This window comes from Callithrix jacchus, chromosome 2, assembly GCF_049354715.1.
Source record: "Callithrix jacchus isolate 240 chromosome 2, calJac240_pri, whole genome shotgun sequence".
Classification (NCBI taxonomy): domain Eukaryota; kingdom Metazoa; phylum Chordata; class Mammalia; order Primates; family Cebidae; genus Callithrix; species Callithrix jacchus.
In genome coordinates, this window is record NC_133503.1 from 16953554 (window position 1) to 16969817 (window position 16264).

General features: G+C 53.2%; 1 protein-coding gene across 1 annotated transcript; it reads left to right on the forward strand.

Annotated features, from left to right (window-relative positions):
* Nucleotides 1–1622: 1622 nt before the first annotated feature.
* On the forward strand, nucleotides 1623–14891 carry LOC144580565 (uncharacterized). The gene is made up of 2 exons (XM_078358080.1): nucleotides 1623–1701; nucleotides 2436–14891. Exon 2 carries the CDS (start codon nucleotides 13769–13771, stop codon nucleotides 14849–14851), a length of 1083 nt encoding a protein of 360 aa, XP_078214206.1. The 5' UTR covers nucleotides 1623–1701; nucleotides 2436–13768; the 3' UTR covers nucleotides 14852–14891.
* Nucleotides 14892–16264: the final 1373 nt, after the last annotated feature.

Consider the following 16264-nt stretch of genomic DNA (forward strand, 5'->3'; position numbering starts at 1 on the left):
GTCAGACTTTACTATTTACTTTTGATTAAGGGTTGAGGCTCAGCGAAGTTATAGGTTGACTTGGGGATTTGTGTCTGAGACAAAAGATAACACAAAAAGTTACTCTTGATTGCCGGAAAGGACATTAGTCACACTGTTGGATTTTGTGTTTCTGAATTGAATTTAGGAATCTTCCTTCCTTCCCTTCCCTCCCTCTCTCCTTTCTTTTCTTCTTTTTTCTCTTCCTTCCCCTCTCTCTTTCTTTCTTTCTAAGATGGGGGGTCTCTTACTTGGTATTCTCCGGAGTTTTTGGCAAAAAAAAAAAAAAAAAAAAAGGCGGTCTTATCATATAGCCCAAGCTGGTGTGCAGGGGTGCAATCACAGCTCACTACAGCCTTGAACTCCTGGGCTCAAGGGATCCTTCTGGTCTCAGGCTCCTGAATAGTTGGGACTACAGGCATGTACGACCACACTCAGCTATTTATTTATTTATTTATTTATTTATTTTATTTAATGTTTAGAGATGGAGTCTCATTCTGTCGCCTATGGTGGAGTGCAGTGGTGTGATCTCAGCTCCCTGCAACCTCTGTCTCCTGGGTTCAAGCAGTTCTCCTGCCTCAGCCTCCCAAGTAGCTGCAATTATAGGTACATGCCACCACGCCCAGCTATTTTTTATATTTTTAATAGAGATGGGGTTTCATCGTGCTAGCCAGACTTGTCTCAAATTCCTGACCTCAAATGATCCACCTGCCTTGGCCTCCAACGTGCTGGGATTACAGGTGTGAGCCACCGTGCCCAGCTTCACTCAGGTAATTTTTAAAATTTTGTAGCGATGTTTGGGGGGGGGGGGGATGGTCTCGCTATTGCCCAGGCTGGTATCGAACTCCTGACCTCAAGTGATCCTCCCCGCTTGGCCTTCCAAAGGTCTGGGATTACAGGTGAGAGCCACGGCGCCTGCTCTCACTCAGCTGATTTTTAATTTTTTTTTTTTTTGAGACGGAGTCTTGCTCTGTCTCCCGGCTGGAGGCAGTGGCGCAATTTCAGCTCATTGCAACCTCTGCCTCCCTGGTTCAAGTGATTCTCTTGCCTCAGCCTCCCAAGTAGCTGAGATTACAGGCGCACGCCCAGCTATTTTTCGTATTTTTTATTAGAGACAGGGTTTCACCACGTTGGCCAGGATGGTCTGGATCTCTTGACCTCATGATCCGCCCGCCTTGGCCTCCCAAAGTGCTGGGATTACAGGCGTTGATTTTTAAAATTTTTAATAGAGAATGGCGGGGGGTGGGTGTCTCACTATATTGCCTAGGCTGGTCTCGAACTCCTGGCCTCAAGTGATCCTCCCACCTCGGCCTCCCAAAGCTCTGGGATTACAGGCATAAGCCACTGAGCTCGGCCTTGACTGGACTCTTATTTTGCATTTTTGAACCCAGTACTTTCCCACTTCGAAGGGCTTTTAAATGGGTCTGGGGGAGGCTGCCCAAATGGCCCGGTCACCGGACGAGTCCAGCCCCACCCAGCTTGGCGAAGCAGGCGCGTCTCTGGCGCCACCTTGCGGTCGCCTGGAGCCCCACAACCCAACCAACCAGGTGGAGGCGAGGGTGCGAGGGCGGGCGCGCGGGCTGCTGGGTTATTAGGATGGGGCTGTCGCTGCTCCAGCTCCTAGGAGGGAACAGACCCAGGGCCGCCGCGCCGCATTTGTTTGTTCCGGTTTCCCTAAGGAAGGTAATTTGGAATTGGGCCCTGCAGGACGCTTTTTTCGCCTTCGGTCGAGCACCCCAGCTGTCTCGGGTTCAGGGTCCGGACCGCGGTTCTTGCCCTGAATTAGGTGAATTAGACGGACAGCGCGCAGCCTGCCAGTAACTCCACCAAGCCTCATTGTTGGAACCGTTATGCCCATTGTATATACGGGAAAACTGAGGCTCTGCTTAGATTGGGGCTGAGGCCGCTGCTCTGGTCCAGCGCTCTGGCCTTTACTCTAGCCTGCCCCAGCCTGGGGTGGGGGCTGCCCTCTCCCTCTCTCCCAACACACACATATTCCCCATCAGCCATTAGGGAAGAGATCACTCTGGAGGGTCTATTTTATATCCGCGGACCCACTCCCGCCTGCTGGGTGAAAGATTCCTTTTATTTAGAAGGAATCAATCCGGGAGGCCGGATTGGGCCAACCCTGTCAGCTGCAAACCAAACGCCTTGAGCCCCGTTTTGAGGGCAGCGTCAGCCCCCACCCTCCCCCACCCTAAATCAGTCTCAGGGACGGGGCTTCCGAGAGGATGGGGCCGTCCCACCCTAAGACCTCAAGCATCACCCCAGCCTCGTCGCCGCTGGTGCCTGGGGGGAGGGGAGGACTCGAGGGTGGGCGAGCTCCGCGGTTCGCAGTAGCTGGGAGGAGGGGCTTGAGCGCGGGCAACGCCCCCTCCCCAGCGCCTCTGATGCAAGCCTCCGCTACCAACTTCCAGGAATTCTGCTGAGTCACTTCCGAGACCACAGCTGCAGCCCTGGGAACAATACGTGTCATTCAATTCACTTGGCAGCGCCCCAGCACTCACCTGGGGGACCTGGCCACTGTCTCTTGGTAGAGGCCTCTTCATAGCCAACGCGGCCAATCCCACCTCACCCCTATGGCCACATCCTGGGCCAAGTGGGCTCCCACCTCAGGGCCTTTGCAGTAAGCTGTGCTGGCTGCCTGGTACCCACTTCCCGCCGGGGCACCTGTATCCTGGACATCCAATTCCCGCCCTCATTGCCAAGGCCTCTGCTCCAAATGGGGCTGCGTCAGGGAAGAACGAGAAGGCATCTGCGAGCCTGATCCTCGGGCGGCTTGGATGGGCACTTAGATTGGCAACGATGTCCAGGTGCAAACTGCAGATCTGATGCGCACACCTGCTGATGGTGCTAGGGGACAGATGTGCGCCCAGGTCTGTGTGGCCGTGCGCGAGGCTGCTCGTGAGCAGCGTGGGGACGGGCGCACTGAGTGTGCCTTCCACAATTTCCCTGCTGACCTGGATGTCAGCCCCAGAGCTATTATGTGCCAGCTCGGAGCACACCCATCACAGCTGGCCAAGACTCTGGCGTGGGGACTGCAAACTACATTCCCCAGAATCCATGGCTGCCAGCTTCCTGCTGGGCTGGGCCAATAGTAAGTACCAGGGATGTAAGCTTTCAGGGGCGTGGACGAGATTCGCATTTAATGACACTTAGGGACCCCTTCTCAGAATGAAGCTTTTTAAAAAAAAAAATGTTAGTAAAAGATACATAATATAAAGTTTACCATTGTAACCTTTTTTTTTTTTTTGAGATGGAGGATTGCTCTGTCGCCCAGGCTGGAGTGCAGTAGCCTGATCTCAGTTCACTACAACTTCCGAATCCCCGGTTCCAGTGATTCTCCTCCTGCCTCAGCCTCCTGAGTAGCTGAGATTACAGATGCCCACCACCACACCCGGCTAATTTTTTTGTATTTTTAGTAGAGGGGGGTTTGGTCATGTTGGCCAGTCTGGTCTCAAATTCCTGACCTCTAGTGATCCACCTGCCTCAGCCACCCAAAGTGCTGGGGTTACAGGCATGAGCTATCGTACCCAGCCCATTGTAACTTTTTTTTTTTTTTTGAGACAGGATCTCACTCTGTCACTCAGGCTGGAGTTCAGTGGCTTGATCTCGGCTCACTGTGACCTCCACCTTCCATGTTTAAGCTATTCTCCCAGCTCAGGCTCCTGAGTAGCTGGGACTACAAGTGTGTGCCACCATGCCTGGCTAATTTTTTGTATTATTTATTTCTTTTTCCTTTTTTTCCCCCTTTTTTCTTTTTTTTCCACACACACGTGCACGCACAAACACACACACACATATATATATACACACACACACACCCCAATTTTTTGTATTTTTTGATAGAGACAGGATTTCACCATGTTGACCAGACTGGTGTCAAACTCCTGATCTCAATTGATCGGCCACCTCAGCCTCCCAAAGTGCTGAGATTATAGGCATGAGCCACCAAGCCCAGCCTATTTTGATTTGTCTTTACAGTGATGGAGTCTCTCACTGCATTGCCCAGGTTGATCTTGAACTCCTGGGTTCAAGCAGTCCATCCACCTCGGCCTCCCAAAGTGCTGAGATTATAGACCTGAGGCCCCGCTCCCAGCACATGTGATTTCTTTTGTTAACAGAAGTCACAGGCCTTGTTTATGCCACTGTGGTTTCTTGCCACACTTAAAATGGGAAAAATGCTGGGTGCGGTGGCTCAAGCCTGTAATCCCAGCACTTTCGGAGGCCGAGGAGGGTGGATCACGAGGTCAAGAGATCCAGACCATCCTGGTCAACATGGTGAAACCACGTCTCTACTAAAGATACAAAAATTAGCTGGGCATGGTGGCACGTGCCTGTAATTCCAGCTACTCGGGAGGCTGAGGCAGGAGAATTGCCTGAACCCAGTAGGCAGAGGTTTCGGTGAGCTGAGATTGTGCCATTGCACTCCAGCCTGGGTAACAAGAGTGAAACTCCATCTCAAAAAAAAAAAAAACCAAAAACGGGGAAAATGTGAAATTTCTATTAGAAGTTAGTAAAAAGAGTGACACATTCTGGAATCTAGGCCCAGGATTGGGAGACAACAGAGGGAAGAAGGGATTAATAATTTTTCAGGTAAAACAAAACAAAAATAATAACAATAATTTTTCAGGTGTGGCGAGGTGGTTCATGCCTGTAATCCCAGCACTTTGAGAGGCCCAGGAGGGTGGATCATCTCAGGTCAGGAGTTTTAGACCAGGCTGGCCAACATGGCGAAACCCTGTCTCTACTAAAAATAAAAAAAAAATTAGATGGGCATGGTGGCGGGTACCTGTAATCACAGCTACTTGGAAGGCTGAGGACGGAGAATTCTTTGAACCTGAGAGGTGGAGGTTGCAGTGAGCCAAGATCGCACCACTGCGCTCCAGCCTGGGCAACGGAGCAAGATTCTGTCTCATAATAATGATAGCCAGTCGCGGTGGCTCACGCCTGTAATCCCAGCACTTTGGGAGGCCGAGGTGGGCGGATCACAAGGTCAAGAGATTGAGACCATCCTGGTCAACATGGTGAAACCCCATCTCAAAAAAAAAAAATAATAATAATTTTTAAAAATTTACACAAATTGGCCAGGCGCGGTGGCTCACACCTGTAATCGAGCACTTTGGGAGGCCAAGGCAGGTGGATCACAAGGTCAGGAGTTCCAGACCAGCCTGGCGAAGATGGTGAAACCCTATCTCTACAAAAAAAAAAAATTAGCTGGGCATGGTGGCAGGCGCCTGTAATCACAGCCTGGGAGGCTGAGGCAGGAGAATCGCTTGAACCCGGGAGGCAGAGTGAGCCAAGATTGGCTCAAAAAAAAAAAAAATTACATAAATCTATTATATAATTGGCTTTTTGTTTTTTATTATTTATTTTATTTTAGTCTTTTTTTTTTTTAGGTGGGGTTTCACCATGTTGGTGAGGCTGGTCTTGAACTCCTGACCTCAGGTGATCTGCCCACCTTGGCCTCCAAAGTGCTTGGATTACAGGCATGAGCCACCATGCTCAGCCTTTTTTTTTTTTTTTTTTTGAGATGGAGTCTAGCTCTGTCACCCAGGTTGGAGTACAGTGGTATGATCTCAGCTGAAATCCCAAAGTACTGTCATTACAAGTGTGAGCCACCATGCTGGCCTATTTTAGTCTTTTTTTTTTTTTTTTTTTTTTTGAGACGGAGTTTCGCTCTTGTTACCCAGGCTGGAGTGCAATGGCGCGATCTCGGCTCACCGCAACCTCCGCCTCCTGGGTTCAGGCAACTCTCCTGCCTCAGCTCCTGAGTAGCTGGGATTACAGGCACGCGCCACCATGCCCAGCTAATTTTTTGTATTTTAGTAGAGACGGGGTTTCACCATGTTGACCAGGTTGGTCTCGATCTCTCGACCTCGTGATCCACCCGCCTCGGCCTCCCAAAGTGCTGGGATTACAGGCTTGAGCCACCGCGCCCGGCCCTTCTATTTTAGTCTTTAGAGATGTGGGTGGTGATGTTGATATGTTGTTCAGGCTGGTCTTGTACTCTCGACCTCCTGAGCTCAAGGGATCCTCCCATTCCAGCCTCCCAAGTGCCTGGGACGGCAAGCACCCACCCATGCCCAACTTCGTTGTCTAACTTTTGTTTTGCTTCTTCCGTTTCTTTCGGCTGGGGAACAACAACTGCCCTCTTTCTCTCTCTCTTTTTTTTGAGAGGGAGTTTCACTCTTGTTACCCAGGCTGGAGTGCAGTGGCGCGATCTCAGCTCACCGCAACCTCTGCCTCCCGGTTTCAAGCAATTCTCCTGCCTCAGCCTCCCAAGTAGCTGAAACTACAGGCGCACCACCATGCTCAGCTAATTTTTGTATTTTTAGTACAGACGGGGTTTCACCTTGTTGACCAGGATGGTCTCGATCTTTTGACCTTGTGATCCACCCGCCTTGGCCTCCCAAAGTGCTGGGATTACAGGCGTGAGCCACCACGCCCAGCTTTTTTTTTTTTTTTGAGACAGAGTTTTGTTCTGTCGCCAGCTGCCAGGCTGGAGTACAGTGGGGCAATCTTGGCTCACTGCAGTCTCTGCCTCCTGGGTCCAAGCAATTCTCCTGCCTCAGCCTCCCAAGTAGCTGGGACTACAGGCGCATGCCACCACACCCAACTATATTTTTTTTGTTGTGACTTACCATCCAGTAACATAATTTTTGTATTTTTTAGTAGAGACGGGGTTTCACTGTGTTGGCCAGGATGGTCTCAATCTCGACCTCGTGATCTGCCTGCCTCGGCCTCCCAAAATGCTGGGATTACAGGCATGAGCCACCACGCCCAGCCTTTTTTTTTTTAAGAGATGGTGTCTCACTCTGTCGCCCAGGCTGGAGTGCAGTGGCACAATGTCAGCTCACTGCAACCTCCGCCTCCCGGGTTCAAGCTATACTTCTCCCTCAGCCTCCTGAGTAGCTGGGATTACAGGCGCACACCACTACCCCCAGCTAATTTTTGTAGTTTTAGTAGAGACAGGGTTTCACCATCTTAGCCAGGCTGGTCTCGAACTCCTAAACCTCATGATCTGTCCACCTTGTACTCCCAAAGTGCTGGGATTACAGGCGTGAGCCACCGCCGAGCCCAGCCTCTTTTTTTGTCTTTACTGAGGATCTTGTCAGTTTGGCAGAGGGGGCTCCAGTACAGGCTGATCCAGCCACAAACTATTTTGGTGGCACATCCCGGGGTCTTGGTTTATGCACATGAGTAAGACAACCAGAGCATACTTTGGACATTTATTTTATTCATTTATTTTCATTTATTTATTTATTTTGGAGACAGAGTGTTACTCTGTTGCCCAGGCTGGACTCCCAGCTCACTGCAACCTCTGCCGCCCTGGTTCAATCGAATCTCCTGCCTCAGCCTCCCGAGGAGCTGGGACTACAGGCTGTGCCACCATGCCCAGCTAAGTTTTGTATTTTTAGTGGAGACGGGGTTTCACCATGTTGACCAGGATGGTCTCAATCTCTTGACCTAGTGATCCACCCACCTCGGCCTCCCAAAGTGCTGGAATTATAGGCATGAGCCACAGCGTCCGGCCGTTTTTTTTTTTTTTTTTTATACAGGGTCTTGCTTGTTGCCCAGTCTGGACTGTAGTGGTGTGATCTCAGCTCACTGCAACCTCTGCCACCCGGGTTCAAGCAATTCTCTGCCTCAGCCTCCCGAGTAGCTGGGATTACAGGCATCCACCACCATGCCCAGCTAATTTTTGTATTGTTAATAGAGATGGGGTTTCACCATCTTAGCCAGGCTGGTCTTGAACTCTTGACCTTGTGATCCACCTGCTTCAGCTTCCCAGAGTGCTTGGATTATAGGCATAAGCCACTGTATCCGGTCTACTCTTGGCATTTTTTTTTTAATTGATTATTTTTTTTTAAATTTATTTATTTTATTTTATTTTATTTATTTATTTATTTTTTGAGACGGAGTTTCACTCTTGTTACCCAGGCTGGAGTGCAATGGCGCGATCTCGGCTCCTCTGCCTCCTGGGTTCAGGCAATTCTCCTGCCTCAGCCTCCTGCGTAGCTGGGATTACAGGCACGCGCCACCATGCCCAGCTAATTTTTTGTATTTTTAGTAGAGAGGGGGTTTCACCATGTTGACCAGGATGGTCTCAATCTTTTGACCTCGTGATCCACCCTCCTCGGCCTCCCAAAGTGCTGGGATTACAGGCGTGAGCCACCGTGCCTGGCCCGGCATTTTATTTATTTATTTATTTATTTATATTTCTTTTTTTTGAGACGGAGTTTCGCTGTTGTTACCCAGATTGGAGTGCAGTGGCACGATCTCGGCTCACAGCAACCTCCACCTCCTGGGTTCAAGCAATTCTCCTGCCTCAGCCTCCGGAGTAGCTGGGACTACAGGCGCGCACCACCATGCCCAGCTAATTTTTGTATTTTTAGTAGAGACGGGGTTTCACCTTGTTGACCAGGAAGGTCTTGACCTCGTGATCCACCCACCTCAGCCTCCCAAAGTGCTGGGATTATAGGCGTGAGCCACCATGCCCGGCCCTTATTTTTTATTTATTTTTCGAGACAGAGTTTCTCTCTGTTGCCCAGGCTGGAGTGCAATAGCGTGATCTCGGCTCACTACAACCTCTGCCTCCCAGGTTCAAGTCATTCTCTTGCCTCAGCCTCCTGAGTAGCTGGGACTACAGGCACACACCACCATGCCTGGCTCATTTTTGTATTTTTAGTAGAGACGGGGTTTCACTATGTTGGCCAGGCTGGTCTCAAACTCCTGACCTCGTGATCCACCCACCTTGGCCTCCCAAAGTGCTAGGATTACAGGCGTGAGCCACCTTGCCCAGCTTTTTTACTGCTGGCATTTTAAAGCATGTACAGTATACCTTGAATACTCTTTTTTCAGCCATCCAGGCTGAATCCAGACCCTGGGCACCATCTAAATGTCTTTTTCTTTCTTTTTTTATGTTTTTGTTTTGAGATGGAGTCTCACCATGTTGGCCAGGCTGGTCTTGAACTCCTGACCTCAGGCGATCTGCCCATCTCGGCCTCCCAAAGTGCTGGAATTACAGGCATGAGCCACTAGGTCTGGCCTGTCTTTTTAAAAACATTTTTTTGAAGAGACGAGGTCTCACTATGTTGCTCAGGCTGGTTTCAAACTCCTGAGTTCAAGCGATCCTCCTGCCTTGGCCTCCCAAAGTGCTAAGATTATAGGCTTGAACCACCATGCCCAGCCTCATGGATGATTTTGAAGTAAACTCAAAATCTTATCCCCTTGGATTGTATGACTAAGACAGATAATACAGGCCGGGCACGGTGGCTCACACCTGTAATCCTAGCACTTTGGGAGGCCAAGGTGGGTGGATCACCTGAGGTCAGGAGTTCCAGACCAGCCTGGCCATCGTGGTGAAACCCCATCTTAAAAAAAAAAAAGAGATAATACAATGTGGTGGCCTTTCAGAGTCCTTCCTCAGGGGCACCAACCTGCTGTTCATTCAAAGGCCCTGGGCTGGCCATGACATCGATGAAGCCCGGACACTTGGCGAGAGGTCCAGTCTCTATACTGCAGCAGCTCCAATTAGGGTTATGTCGGCCAGATCTCAAGTTCTCTCATTACATAGCTCAAGTGAGTCTTTGGTTTGTAGCCCATCTAATTCACTTCTAGGGACACCACAATCCATTAGCCTTCATCAAAGATTCCTGGCTGCGTGGAATGGCTCACACCTGTAATCTCAGCACTTTGGGAGACTGAGGCGGGTGGATCACAAGGTCAGAAGTTCAAGAACAACCTGGACAAGATGGTGAAACTCTGTCTCTACTAAAAATACAAAAATTAGCCAGGCGTGGTGGCGCACACCTATAATCCCAGCTACTCAGGAGGCTGAGGCAGAATTGCTTGAACCTGGAAGGTGGAAATTGCAGTGAACCAAGATCATGCCACTGTACTCCAGCCTGGGTGACAGCAAGACGCTGACTCAAAAAACAAACACCTCAAAAATTAGCTAGGTGTGGTGGCAGGCCCCTGTAGTCCCAGCTACTCGGGAGGCTGAGGCACGAGAATCACTTGAACCTGGGAGAGGGAGGTTGCAGTGAGCCCAGATTGTGCCACTGCACTCCAGCCTGGCTGCCAGAGTGAGACTCTATCTAAAAATAAATAAATAAAATAAAAATACCAGCAGGGCGCAGTGGCTCATGCCTGTAATTGCAGCACTTTGGAAGGCTGAGGCTTGCGGATCATGAGGTCAGGGGTTTGAGACTAGCCTGACCAACATGATGAAACCCCATCTCTACTTAAAAATACACACGAAAAAATTTAGCTGGGCATGGTGGTGTGCACCTGTAATCCCAGCTACTGGCTGGGTATGGTGGCTCACACCTGTAATCCAAGCACTCTGGAGGCCAAGGTGGGCGGATCACCTGAGGTCGGGAGTTCAAGACCAGCCTGTCCAACATGGTAAAACCCCTTCTTAAAAAAAAAAAAATCCCAGCTACTTGGGAGGCTGAGGCAGGAGAATTCCTTGAACCTGGGAGGCGGAGGTTGCAGTGAGCTGAGAGCATGCCATTGCACTCCAGCTTGGGCAACAGAGAGAGTCTCTGTCTCAAAAAAAAAAAAAAGTACCCTGTCTCTTATTTAATTTAATTTAATTAATTTATTTATTGGAGACGGAGTCTCACTGTTTCCCCAACTGGAGTACAGTGGTACAATCATAACTCACTGCAGCCTCAGCCTCCTGGCCTCAAGCAGTCCTCCTGCATCAGCCTCCCAAACTGCTGGTGTTACAAGCATGAGACACCACATCCGGCCCACAGGCTCCTGTTGATGGAAATTGCTTCCTTTCCCATGCTTTTGCAGTATTGTATAAACTATTTCCTTCCAGGCTAACCTCGGAAATGTGAAGTCTGTGTTTAGGTAAGGGGTGGTGGTCACAGCAGAAGCAGAACCTGCGGGACAGGGTGTTGTGGTGAGCGGGTCTTCCAGCCAGGGAAAACCACATTGCTCAGACGCAGGATAGACAGGGTAGGGTGCTGGCTCTCAGTTTTGTCGGCCTCCACCCAGAGCCACCCAGATGTGGAGACTCGGGGTGCCCAGATGCACAGGAATGAAGATTCGGCAGGCTGGGGGTGGCGGGGTGTGCGATCGTGTGCCTGCGTGCTGTCTGTGTCCCCTGGGATGCTTGGGGACAGCCCTGGATCCCAGGGAAACTCCCCAGCTTGGCCACTTGTCGGCTACAAGCCTGGGCAAGTGCTGCTGCCCCTCTAGACCTGTTTCTTCATCTGTGTTTGTTGTTGTTGTTGTTTGAGATGGAGTCTCACTCTGTCACCTAGGCAGGAGTGCAGTGGTGCAATCTCGGCTTACTGGAATGCCTATCTCCTTGGTTCAAGCGAGTCTTCTACCTCAGCCTCCCCAGTAGCTGGGAATACAGCTGCCCACCACCATGCCTGGCTAATTTTTGTAAGTTTAGTAGAGTCACAGTTTCACCATGGTGGCCAAGCTGGTCTTGAACTCCTGACCTCAGATGATCCACCCACCTCAGCCTCCCAAAGTGTTGGGATTACAGGCGTGAGCCACGGTGCCCAGCCAGTTTCCTTGACTGTGTAACAGGGAAAGCAAAACCTCGAAGGGTCCCTGGACCGTTTAGTGGGTGGGTGATGGAGGAGCCCTGGGACAGCTGAGGATGCTTTCCATGGCCACTTCTTGTCCATCAGGGCCTAGGGGGACGCCCCCCAACCTTGGGAGAGGTGAGGGATAATTGGGATGGGGATGCCCATGGTGGGTGGGGCATCCAGTAGGGTAGGTACAGGTCTACCTCTCCAGGGGTGATGGCAAAGAAGGTCCCCACTAGATGGCACCCAAGAGCAGTCTCTGTCTAGCTTTCCTGGCAGCAGGCCCAACCCTCCAGCTGTCATTGACTTCTTTCTCTGCACTCTGAACCTTCTCCAGAAATGAGGCCCTTCCCTCCACCCCTTATTCCTGCTCCTTTGGGCACTCATCCCAGCAGCTGCTTCCTACCCGCTAGCGAGTGCTCGAAAGTCCCCCCAGCCATGTGTCTGTCAGTCCCTCTCTTTTTCTCTTCCTGGGTCGACTCTGCCCTTCTCAGCTGATCACCTTGGTCAAGTTGCTTCACCTTGCTGTATTTGGGAGTCATTTTTTTTTTGGAGACGGAGTCTCACACTGTTGCCCAGGTTGGAAGTGTGGTGGCACAATCGCAGCTCACTACAGCCTCGACCTCCTGGACTCAAGTGATCCTCCTGTTTCAGCCTCCCTTGTAGCTGGGACTACAGATGTGCACCATCATGCCTGGCTAATTTTTAAATTTTTTGTAGCGATAGGGTCTTGCTACATTAACCAGGCTGGTCTCAAACTCCCAGCTTCAAGCGAACCTCCTGCCTTGGCCTCCCAAAGTGCTGAGATTATGCCTAGCCGAGGGGTCTTAATTCCCCTGTCAGGGTCATGGGGGGCTTTTCTCAGAGAGCCTGGGTGCAGGGCTCAAAAGCCATGGGTGTTCAAAAATAACATCAGGAAAAGCTGCTGATCTCCTTTTACTTTCTCTTTTGTCTTCCTCCTCCTAACCCCACCCCCTCCTGCCCTCCTCCCAGGCCAGCTCTGGCCGCCCACAGCCCTCTGGGGCTCTCTGGGCTATGATCCTGCAACAGTGCTACGGCCAGGGCTCCAGGCCTGACCAGCGGGCACCTGCCACCCCAGTGTCCTTACTGCCCAGACAGGCTGCCTGAAGATCCGGCCGCTTGGAATGGAGGTCAGGTGACTTCCCTGCCTGTGGCCCTGAGTCTCACCTGGAGTGACCCTGGCCCCGGGGACAAGACTGGACAGGACGCAACGGCACAGGCAGGGCCTGGGGTTGGCTGGTCCCGTTTGTCAGAAACACAAGCCTTTCCAAGCAGGCCAGGTGGGGCCAGGCAAGAGCTGTCTGCAGAGAGCTGTGGGCGGAGGACCTACCCATCCAGGACCCCACCCCAGCAAGCCCTCCCTTCCTCCAGGGGACAAAGGAGAGCCCCTCATCAGAGCCCTTTGTTGAGCACCTACTGTGTGCCCAAGCCTCATACTTAGCACTTTGCATACATTATTGCATATAATTTTAACTAGCCCCAAAGAGAGGACTGCCCCGTGGTATAGAAGAAGAAACTGAGGGTCAAAGTTGTTGACCACCATGTCCAACTTTGAGCCTTTGTCCTTTTTCTTTCTTCCCTTTTTTGAAAAGTGTGAAATATTTTTCTTTTTCTTTTTTTTTTGAGACGAAGTTTCGCTCTCGTTGCCCAGGCTGAAGTGCAATGGTGAGATCTCAGCTCACTGCAACCTCCGCCTCCCAGGTTCTAGCGATTCTCCTGCCTCAGCTTCCCAAGTAGCTGGGATTAGAGGCATGGGCCACCACTAACTGTGTACCAGCTAATTTTGTATTTTTAGTAGAGACGGGTTTCTCCATGTTGGTCAGGCTGGTCTCGAACTTCCGACCTCTGGTGATCTGCCCGCCTCGGCCTCCCAAAGTGCTGGGATTACAGGCGGGAGCCAACTTGCCCAGTCAAAATATTTCAAAGATACAGAAAAGTACAGAAGGGACTATAACACACCTCCGAATTGAGCAATTATTATTTTGCCATGTTTTATAGTTGTTTTCTCAAAGAAATACAGAATCTCAGAATCAGAGGGTGCTCCCCTCCACTCCCTAGCTCATGCTCCACTCTGTGCCCCCTGCCACCAATCCCTGCCCCCATATCCATAAATAATGCCACCTGTCTGCTGTCACCATAAAATGTGGGGGTTGTACTAGAACTTTATGTTAGTGGGACCAGACAGTAGGAACCGGTCCCACTTAAGGGCGCACTCAGGTAGACCCCCGTGGTCCACCGCAGTGACTGATCCCTGTCAGTCGCACCCACCCTTCTCCCTGCAGGAATGGGTTCTGGGTGGTTTCAGCCTGGGCGTTTTTCACATTTTACAGACTGGACGTCACCGCCTTGCACTTTTCTCCCAGGGAGGCCTCGCTGAGATTTCTCGGAGCAAGCACTTGGCCCTCCCTCGCCGGCATCTTCCGGGGGCCACTCCCCGCTGGACCCAGGGACCCCCTCCCCCCGCTCCCCGGCCGAGCCCAGCCCCACCCCCACGGGGGGGGGACATACCGGCCGCTCAGGGGTTAAGGAGCCGCAGGCTCATTCCAGAGGGCGGGGGCGATCCCCTCCCCCACCCGGCCGATCCCAACCCCACTCCCGCCCGGCTCAGGGCGCCCCCTCCAACGCCCCTTCGGAGAAGCCGCCGGGCATTTCGAAAGCCGCGGCCACACCTCGGACCCCCTCTGGGCCCCGCTCCGAAAACGGGAAGCCCGCGGAGGAAGTCGCTGCGGCTGCCGGCGGGCCGGATGACTAAGTTTGGCAGAGCGACCCGCGCCGTTTGCCTTTTATGGCGGACTCGTGGGCCGCGGACGTGGCCGGCTCAGGGCCCACCCTGCCTCGGAGGCACAGGGGCCGCGGGCCGGGGGCGGGAGGGGGCGCGCTCCCCCCGAGGGCCCCCGGGCTCCGTCCCCCCGCCCGGCTCCTCACTGCCCTTTGCCCTCCAGGGGGTCAGGCCCGGCTCTGGCTTGCAGCATGCACAGGGGGAAACTGAGGCCCAGAGAGAGGCGAGACCTGCCCCGGTCCCAGAGCCAGGCGGGTGGAGCCAGACCAGAGCCAAAGCCGGGCTTCCCAGCCTCGCCTGGACCAAGCTGACTCACGCTCCCCAGGGGCGTGGGGCGGGAGGGGCGCAGCTGCATTTATTGAGCACCCGGTGTTTGCCTGGTGGTGTGCCCTACGTCTGCGTCTCACTGCAGTCTTGCTGGGGCGGGGTTAGATCCGATCCGTCTCACCCCAATTGCAGGTTTTTCTGAGAAGGGTGTATGCGGCGGGGCGGGAGGGTGGGTGCGCTGGGCCCCGTCCTGGCCCCCATTCCTCTGTCCCCTCTGCGCTGACCCTCGGCTGGGTGTTGTACTTTGCACAACTGGTCGTGTAAAGCCTTCTCCCAACTTGACAGATAGGGAAACTGAGGCTGTGAGTGAAAGTATCGTGTGCCCAGGGTCACGTGCGAGCTAAGTAGCAGCGCTGGGGGGTTGTCTAGCCTAAGGACGGCGGAAGGCCCCCATCCCTGAGGCCCCCAATCCCTTAAGGTGTAAAAATACACATGCATCCCACTTGCAGAAGGGTTCATATGCGTCCATGAGGAGCTGGATTGCCACCTGGGGGCACGTATGGCGTTTCCTGCCCTTCAGTCCCAAACTCTGTGGCCCCAGCCGCGCCACGCAGCGAGCCTCAGTTTCTTCAATCGCAAAATGGGGACAGAGAGCGCGGGACTCGCGGGGACCGGGGCAGGGGTGGGGCCGATCGGGAGTGGAGACTGGGGTCCGGGTGGGGGTCGTGGCAGGGGGGCTGGCCTGCGCCCCCACTGGCCTGGCGAGGGCTCTCTGTGGGGGAGGGGGACACGGTGGGCGGCGGCGGCGACGGCTCGTGGACCCAACGCCCCTTCCCCAGGCGCTCCCAAACCTCGCCTTTTATGGAGAGGAACTCGGGCCAAGTGGGCTGGGCCGGCCCGAGGGGCGGGGTGGGGGCCGGCGAGGGGCGGGTTGGGGGCCCGCCCGGTCCGGGCAGGACTCCTGTGGGGCCTGGCTTATCTCCCGGAGCGCCGCGCGGACCTGGGACCTGGGACCTGGGAGGCGCCCCGAGGCACTGCCCAAGTGAGCCGCGCGGGCCTGGGAGCGCGGGATAAGAACCAATCCACTCAGCACTGGCAGAGACGGCCCCCGCACCCCGAGCTGAGACCCTAGCCCTGGCCCTGGGTTCGAACCCCGACCATGCCAGAAGGCTCCTCTGGGGAAGGGGACGGATCATCCTCATCTCGGGCAGCAGAGAGATCGGGGATCACCGACTAGAGGAGGGGCAGGTGGGGCCAACACCTCTAGCTCAGAACGAGCAACCCCCTCCCCAGAGTGCATGTGTATACACACACACACACACACACACACACACACACACACACACACGGCACACACAGCTCTGGGATTCCAGAAGGCCCCTCTTCTGGGGCCAGGGACTTCCAGTAGGGAAATCTCACTCCAAGTGCCACTCGCTCCGCCCCACCTGGGTTATCCAGTGTCTAACTTGGGCCCTAGGAAACCATTGGCTCCATTATATATATGGGCATCTTGAGGCCAGACACAGCAGGGCTAAAACCCTGGGTGGGACAAAGGTTGTGATCTTCTGCCTGAGGGGCCATAAGGACTGATTAATCAGCTCCAGACACCAGGAAT